At 34.9% G+C, this 8,749-nt stretch overlaps 1 protein-coding gene across 2 annotated transcripts; it reads left to right on the forward strand.

Annotated features, from left to right (window-relative positions):
- The first annotated feature begins 614 nt into the window (after positions 1–614).
- LOC110646059 (probable receptor-like protein kinase At2g42960) lies at positions 615–6,050 on the forward strand. Of its 2 annotated transcripts, none has more exons than XM_021799376.2 (8): positions 615–1,162; positions 1,782–2,531; positions 2,617–2,721; positions 2,887–3,009; positions 3,398–3,568; positions 3,672–3,801; positions 3,939–4,148; positions 5,464–6,050. In XM_021799376.2, the coding sequence occupies exons 2-8, from the start codon at positions 1,873–1,875 to the stop codon at positions 5,584–5,586; spliced, it is 1,521 nt and encodes a 506-aa protein (XP_021655068.1). In that variant the 5' UTR covers positions 615–1,162; positions 1,782–1,872; the 3' UTR covers positions 5,587–6,050. The 2 variants fall into 2 exon arrangements, with proteins under 2 accessions (XP_021655068.1, XP_021655069.1); XM_021799377.2 differs by having other exon boundaries at positions 1,801–2,531.
- The last annotated feature ends 2,699 nt before the right edge of the window (positions 6,051–8,749 follow it).

Consider the following 8,749-nt stretch of genomic DNA (forward strand, 5'->3'; position numbering starts at 1 on the left):
AAATTAACGTTTTGATTAATAGGAGAGAGTATGTATTGGATTGGAAATTCTAACTTTATTAAATGATAAATAGATTTAAGGCTTCAAACTCTTAATTCTTTCAAATTTTATCTATTAAATTTTTATTCTGTTATTGTGTGTTATTAAATTCACAGTTTTTCCAATTTAATAAAATGAAAGACTTATGATATCATATCAAAGTAGAAACTCTTGGAACTTTTTTTGTGGAAGGCAGTGTGTATTTCACTTTGTTCTAAAAGAATTGTAGTTCAATAAACTTCAATGCACAAATATAATTAAATAATATGAGTTTCTTAGATTGATAAAAAAAAAAAAAAGAAGATTTACCAACTTAAATGTGATGTCAGGAAAGAATTTCTTTTAAGGAAGAAAAAGGGAAAGTTTGGTGAGTAGAGCTTATAAGCAAGCAAGATTTGGATTTGGATTTGGATTTGGAGTTCGCTTGGCTTCCCTCCTGTTGCTGTTGGGTTGACGTCCTTTTTCTCTCTCTTTCTTCCCTGCCCTGCTTTTGTTCTGTTGCCCGTTGGGACTTGGGTTTTCAATATATATATATATATATATATATATATATATATATATATATATTCTTTACCTAGTTGCAAATGACATGTGTGTTCACTTCGTGTTTGCTTTTCCTTTACTGTTTCTCTCTCTTTCTATCTCTCTCTCTCTCCCCCCTTTCAGCAGTTTCCTCCATTGCAAACCAAGCTTCCATTCAAGCTTTCTGAGGGGCCCCTATCTATTCTCCACATACATACAAGACCCACTAACCATTTCACCCATCTCTGCCTTTTTCCCCAAAAATCATCCATTTTATATTAAAGTCTCTCTTTCTTTCTCTGTACACATTTGCTTTTGAACATTAGATTTTTCTCTGGCTTCCTTTGCCGTTTCTTTTTATCATTCACCGAGTTTTTTTTTGCCACCACTTGTGCTTCTAAACTACTCATCTATGCAACTGTGCCTTTTTAGGCCTCTGGTTTGGTGGGTTTGTATTATTTGAAGACTGACGTCTACATTGGGCCATCTATGCTTATTGAATTTCACTTGCATCCAAAAAGGGAAGCCCTTTCTTTGCTTTTGTTGATGCTCGAGGAAGAAGATCAAGGGGGCTAGCTTATACCCTTGGATCGCTGCAAAGGTAAATTTCTTTCCTTTTTGTTTCTAGTTTTGTTTTTTAACCCTTTCTGTTTTTTTTAATTGGTTCACTTTGTTTGTGAAGTGTTCCCATTTCTCTTTATCTGTCTCTTACTTGGATCGCAAGTGATGCTCTTTGAGAACTTATTCCTCTTCTCATAGTTTACATGTCAAGGATTTGTGAATTGTAATTTATGAGTTTGTTTTGCTCATTGAACATTGAATTTATTTGTTGAGCTATAGAGGAAATGTGATTTAGTTCAATTCTTAATGGGTAGTGCGTTTCTCATCCTTTTTGGATGCAGTTTATTATTCATGGAACTGTCGGTCGTAATGTCGTATTGGGTTCTCTCCTAGCTCATATTTTATTAGTTCTCCTGTCTGGTAACTTCGAAAAATAGAAGTAGATGTGAGCCAAGAATCTAATTTGTTGAAGTTGAAAGGAATGAATTTCATTGCCTTTTGTTCCCTTCGTATTTGAATTGAATTGTTAGGATAGATTTTTAGTAGGGGTGCATTTGTTATTCGTAGCTACAGGAGTATGATTAAAACATTCAGGTTCATATAGGAGCCTAAAAAATTCAGATGTGTTTTAGTAATTTTGTTGCCTTTCATGTTACAAGACATTTTTCTGGTACCCAGGTGGGCATGTGTTGATTTATTGGCATATTAAGCGTGACCACCAAATACAATTTTGACTGTGGAGGATCACAGATGTCGTCTGAGAGTCTGAATGCAGAATTATCAAAGAAGACATCAATTTTGGGTTTAAAATTGTGGGTGTTAATTGGAGTATCTGTTGGAGCTTTTATAATTTTGATTCTCTGTATCCTGTCTGTATGGGTTACGTTTCGGCGGAGAACTAGAAGATCAGTGGACAAGTTCTCACTTTGTCAAATACCAAATGTGTCGAAGGATATCAATGTTGACAGGGTTGGGGCTCAGAGTTTCAATGATCACCCCGGAAGTTTATACCTCACCGTCCATGATAAATCAACAGATAAGAACTCAGAAAAGACACCAGTTTTGGGAATGAGCAAATCGAGTGATGCTGATAACATCAGCCAAACTAGTTCAATTTATCATCATGAAAGAGGATTTAGTTCGCACTCAGGGGAAGAAGGAAGCTCTGGGACTGTGAAGAAGCAGTCTTCATTGTCATATGCAGGACTTGTGACAGCCTCCCCTTTAGTTGGCCTGCCAGAAATTTCACATCTTGGATGGGGCCACTGGTTCACTCTCAGGGATCTTGAGTTTGCAACAGACCGTTTTGCAGCAGAGAATGTGATTGGTGAGGGTGGTTATGGGATTGTTTATAGGGGTAGGCTAATCAATGGAACTGAGGTAGCTGTGAAGAAGCTTCTTAACAATCTGTAAGAATGCTTTAGAGGCACTATCTCTTATTTTTGTGGTGTTATAATGTAACCTTTTAATAATTTGCTATGCATTGGAATTTAGAGGACAAGCAGAGAAAGAATTTAGGGTTGAAGTGGAGGCCATTGGTCATGTTCGTCATAAGAACCTAGTACGGCTTCTTGGCTACTGTATTGAAGGAGTGCACAGGTATGGTTCATTTATTTTCCATCAGTTAAATTGTTACTTTCTACTATTCTCACTTTTATGATATCACTGTTATTGATTATACCATAGCTCCCCTAATATTTCATCTGTAGCCTTGGATTGGCGTTTTAAAATTTTGTCTACAAAATCTTGCTATTTGTTGTATAGGATGCTGGTGTATGAATATGTTAACAATGGCAATTTAGAACAATGGCTACATGGAGCAATGTGCCATCTTGGTACCCTGACATGGGAGGCTCGCATGAAGATTCTTCTTGGCACTGCTAAGGCGTGAGTTCATATCTATGCTCAACTATTTTAGATATTTTATTTGAACCCCTATTTCATAAATGGCTAGTGTGTGTGTGTGTGTGTATATATATATATATATATATATATTTATTTGCGCCGTTTTAAATGTTTTAACCAATTTTAACTCTTTTCTGCACAAGTTTTAAACACATGTAAGATTGGAGATTCAACACATGATTTTTTGAAATCATGGGATTTTATTTGTGTTCTATGAGTATATTCAAAATTATAATTGATAGGAGAATTGAAATGTGGCCCCCCTTTCACAACAAACCCACACACCACACCCCCCCCCCTCCCCTCTGCCCCTGCTCCACTTTCTGATTCTGTAGTCTGTACAATTATGAAATACTAAATCCTTTTGCAGGCTTGCCTATTTGCATGAAGCAATTGAACCAAAGGTTGTTCACCGAGACATAAAGTCAAGTAATATCTTGATCGATGATGAGTTTAATGCTAAGGTTTCTGATTTTGGATTGGCCAAGCTCCTAGGTTCAGGAGAAAGCCACATCACAACTAGAGTTATGGGTACATTTGGGTATGTGTAGATTTTTTTTCTCTTTAATTCTCAATTAATAATATAGAAAATAACTTGTGATGATTTTTTTTGGTGTGTGTGTGTGTGTGTGTGTGGAAATCAGTTATGTTGCGCCAGAATATGCTAATACTGGCTTGTTAAATGAGAAGAGTGACATTTACAGCTTTGGTGTACTGCTGCTAGAAGCAGTCACTGGAAGGGACCCTGTGGACTATAGCCGGCCTGTTAATGAGGTAGCAGATTCTTTAATCTAGTGACTGTTGACACCAATTTTACATTTACTTGGGAATTTCTTTGTGTGTACTAATAAAAAGTAAATAAACTGTTTCCTGCAAAAGTTCTCTCTGAGCATCTTAAATGCACATGGCAGGTCAATCTTGTTGAGTGGCTAAAGATGATGGTGGGGACAAGAAGAGCTGAGGAAGTTCTGGACCCAAATCTTGAAGTTAAACCAACAACACGAGCTTTAAAACATGCTCTTTTAGCTGCAGTTAGGTGTGTTGATCCTGATGCAGAAAAGAGACCCAAAATGAGTCAGGTTGTGCAAATGCTTGAAGCAGATGAGTACCCTTTTCGTGAGGTATGAAGTTGTTTTCTGCTTATGGCTTTTGCATTTCAACATGTTAATTGCAAATTCATCAAATTCCTTTTTGTTTCCAGAAACGGTAGAGAGTCCTTAATATTATGATGTATTATCAAATTCTGATAGTATTTCATGTCCAACTACAATTGATCTCTTGGGCAACTACAATTGATCTCTTGGGCAACTACTTGTGAAATGTATATCCTTTTCTGCTGGAATGTCTTCTGAGTTTCTTATTGAACATAAATTGCCTGGTTGGCAACTTATGGCGGCACAATTTCATCACTCAACAAAATCTGTAGAATAATGTCTGTGTTTGGTTTCATAAAATTTTGAAATGATAGACCCACTGGTTTAAAAAATTCTGAGTTTTGCTCGGCTTTTCTATTGCATCCTATACTTCTAATTTTATTAATTTGGTACAGAAGTTGCTCAATTTGTTTTCAATTGTATCTAATTGGTTTGAGGTGTGTGCCCATGTAAGGGCATTGAGGTGGACTTTCAATGTAGACAAATATACAAGTCCCTCTTAACTCTTAAGAGCCACCAAAGATGTTCGTTTTTTATAATGTGAATCTCAAAAAACATTTTAAGCGACTCTGTGAGTGGACAAAATTTCACAAAATGCCACTGTTTGGTGGCTATTAGGGCTTCTTATTAGGGGCTTACTTCTTCCAAATAAGTGACTTGCATCCATGTTTGTCTTCCATCTCAATGTCATGTTAGCATGGACAAACCCAAACTCATTGGATACAATTTAAATAAAATCATTAACTTATGAACTAATAAAATTAAAAGCACAACATATAACTGAAGAAAATGCTAAATTTAGGATTTTTCAAACTATTAACCCATATATAATGTTAGCATTACTGCTATTACTTCTGATGGTGTATGATGTATTGATGTTCAAGTATGCGTGATGACTAAGAACTTTTTGCATCAAGGGTAAGATCACTTTGTTTTACTGTTGGAGGAAAACTCATGATTATTGTGCACATTCTTATCCAATGCTAGTTGTCTTCAAATCCTGATGGACACCACCATATGCAAGCTGCAGTTACTATATTTTGTGGTGGCTTATGATGTGAAATCCAAAATTTTAATGAGCTTCAGGGTGACTTGTATACTTTTTCCTTCATTTGCATTAGTCTTCCCTAGTCTGTTAATGATATGGTTTATCAATCATTTTCTAATTATTGAATCAATTATGGCCATGAAGGATTTGAAAAGTGTATTCTAGCTGCTATGTTGACTGCAATACATGGTTATTGAGAAGCACATAAATAGATTTGTACAATCCTTGTATCAGGACCGAAGGAACAGAAAGAGTCGTACGGCAAGCATTGAAATTGAGTCCATGAAGGAATCAACTGACATGGAAAACAAGGTGGGAGATTCAGAGAGCAATTTCTCTGAAATGAATCGTGGATAGGACTGACAAAATTGATCCAGAGGAAGAGTTGCTTTCTCATCTCCTATTTCAAAGTCTTAAAATACAGCTAAAGTTTCATCTTGACTTCCCTGTATGCAAGGGAGGAAATGGATACAAGATTAGCCTATTTAGACTGTGTAGTGATCACCATCTCTCTTGTTGGAGTTTCCTTCATCAGTATGGATTGATGAAGAGATGTTTTTGATGATAAAAAAAAAAAAAAAAGAGGCAAGAATTGTTGGACAAGGGGGAAGAGAGCTTTCTTGTTGTACAGATGTTTCCTTCATCACTTGCTTTTTGTTTCTCACTTTACCGTTGTTGTTCTTGGGATGGTGAATGACTTATTTGGTCTCACTTTCCTTTTACTTATTATGTTGTCGTAATTTAATTATTTTGTATTAGGCATCAATACCCTTTTCCCTTTATTGATTCAATCCATGTTTCTTTATATGTTGGCATTTTAATGCTCTAATTATTACTTTACTTGTCCCTTAAGCATAGGTACTTTTGGTGTACTCTTCGTCAATCTTATAAGTTATTAGGTCCCACATTATGGGGATCCATTATTGTGAAAGGGAAAAGTTTCTAAGGTTTGATTTGATTGATTGATTAAATTGGAATTTGGTATTTGACCATTGAATTGGGTCTTGCTGATGAGGGATTATCATGTATTCTAGGAACAAATATTCTCTTACTCAGAGGAATGGAGAGAAGAAGATAAGAAATTTAATTCTTTAAATTTTATTGATTGGACATCAAACAAAAGAGAGAATCGGAGAGGGAGGAGGAGAAATTTTAATCTAAAATATTGTTTTTAAAATTAATAAAAAAAAAAATAATAATTATTGAAATATTTAAATATCCTTTTGTAATATAAATATAAAAAAAATGATGGTATAATATTTATTTCTCTCTATTTTTTTAAAGGAGAGTTATATTTTTCTTACATCCAAATAATATAGAGTTTTCCTCTTTAGTTCTCTCTATAATTTCTCTTCGTTCTCTCCGCTAAATTAAAGATCTAAATAAAGGGTTAATGAAAAAAATATAAATTCTACTTTTTACATAAGGAAAAAGTTGAATAATTATGTTTAAAAAAGTATTATTTTTTAATATTCAAAGTATATTTAATAATTTTTTCTTGATTATACGCAAAGTTTAAGGGTTAAAAATAATTCATAACGAGGAAAAAACTATGCTTAAAAATGTTACAAAGAAAATGAATTTATTTAAGAAAGTGGGACTTGAAATATCTCAAATTGTTATTATTATTATAATTATACATTGGAAAATTTTTCAATAGTGCATTTATAAAATCTCTTGGCTCATAATATATATATATATATATATATATATATATATATATATATTATTTGATTAGTTATTATAATAAAATAGTATTATGAGATAATTTTTATGATATATTAAATGCATTTATTTAATTCAATTAAAGATAAATTATTTGGGTTGGAAATGCAAAATTTGTAAACGCAGAAAATAATTTTTCTAATGAGTGCATTTAAGATATTGATTAAGGAGTAATTAAACTTTTTAAACTATTTACTTATTATATGATTATACTAATTATCATGATAAATAATGCAACAATACAAGTAATTAGAGGAATTTAATTGTTTCCTAATCTATGTGGCTCCATAATTTAAATCTAATAGATAAAAATGAAAAATAAATGTATTAATGTCATAACCCAACTCTGTGAGCTGGATTGGCACTAGGACCTATATTGATATAAAGTTTTCAAGATTCGTAACAAGTCTCATTATCCCCAAATCCATAACCATGTCACGACCCAACCTATGGGCCGGACCGGCACTAGGACCTGGGCCAGCCTAAAGCCCCCGAGGCCCGTAGTAAGCCTTGACTATTCATTAACCCAACTCTAAGGCCCATTTGGGCCCAATATCAAGAAAACAAACGGACAGAGTCCGGCCATAAAATGGACTTTCCAACGGGGAGTTTTCGACTCACCCGACCTGTAAACACAATAAACAATCCATTGGGGAGCTCAGCTCACCCTCCACATACTCATCAACATAATAATAAATGGGAGCTCAGCTCCCTCATCCAATCCATCAAACAGACTTAAAATATTAAGTTTACAGGTCCAACATGAATATAATATTACAGACCAATTTCAAATAATTACTGCTAACACATGCGGAAATTCTAAGAGTAAATAAAATTACACAAATATCGATAAACGACCTGCGAAGTATAAAAGCAGGTTAACCCAGAATAAATATCCTCCTGTAGCCTGTAAAAATTTTTGAACAGGAGTGAGCGTTCGACTCAGAGAGTAAAATATCAATCTTAACTATAATCTCTATAACTATCTGAACTAATGCACCCTGTGGAGTGAAATGCAACATAAACAACATTTTCACATCATAACATCAAAAAGGTAATTTGGAGCACTCACACACCCTGTAGTATCAATCATAACATATGGGAGCTGATCCCCTATACAGCTCTCTTAAATCCAACCTGGTGCCAGCGAATTACTCAAGCTCGGACTTCCACTTAATAACCAAATCGAGGGTCCCAACGAATTACTCAAGCCGTGACTACCCCTCGAAGGCAGGTCCCAATTACTCAAGCCGTGACTACCCCGTCCTATCCATAGTCCACACCACATCACACGCACGCCAACGCACGCACACTGCTCCAAATTACCACAACAACATCCATGGTACATCAACAGTTATGAATGCAACATAAATCGTGCCTAGAGTTTAACTACATAAATATATGCATATAAGTGATGCATGGGCATGCTGAACATATAATAATATCGAAATTATAATTAAAATTAATATTTTACTCACAAACTTGACGACAAATTACTGTGGCGGCTGGGCGGAGGAAGAAGGCTGTCCCGGCTCACCTGACAATCATATTACATTTATTTAATACAATCTGACTCAATACAAACAAAGAAAAGACCAATTACGTCCTAAGTCGTGCCGAAAATCCGGCAGAGTCTCCCCTATACCTAGGACCTACCCAACCTGCAAAAGGGTTCAAAACACACTTCTATACTCACAATCCATATATCAACAGTTCAATCATATCACACAGCCCCTCCTGGGCCCATCAAATCAGTCATCCATCACAATACGCAAAATTTCAATTTAGTCCTTAT

Source organism: Hevea brasiliensis, chromosome 16, assembly GCF_030052815.1.
Source record: "Hevea brasiliensis isolate MT/VB/25A 57/8 chromosome 16, ASM3005281v1, whole genome shotgun sequence".
Lineage (NCBI taxonomy): Eukaryota > Viridiplantae > Streptophyta > Magnoliopsida > Malpighiales > Euphorbiaceae > Hevea > Hevea brasiliensis.

Coding starts and splice junctions, on each gene's coding strand:
- LOC110646059 (XM_021799376.2), top strand. CDS start 1,873: ATGTCGTCTGAGAGTCTGAATGCAGAATTATCAAAGAAGACATCAATT. Junction 3,802..3,938: donor ATAGCCGGCCTGTTAATGAG/GTAGCAGATTCT, acceptor TGCACATGGCAG/GTCAATCTTGTTGAGTGGCT. Junction 4,149..5,463: donor ATGAGTACCCTTTTCGTGAG/GTATGAAGTTGT, acceptor TCCTTGTATCAG/GACCGAAGGAACAGAAAGAG.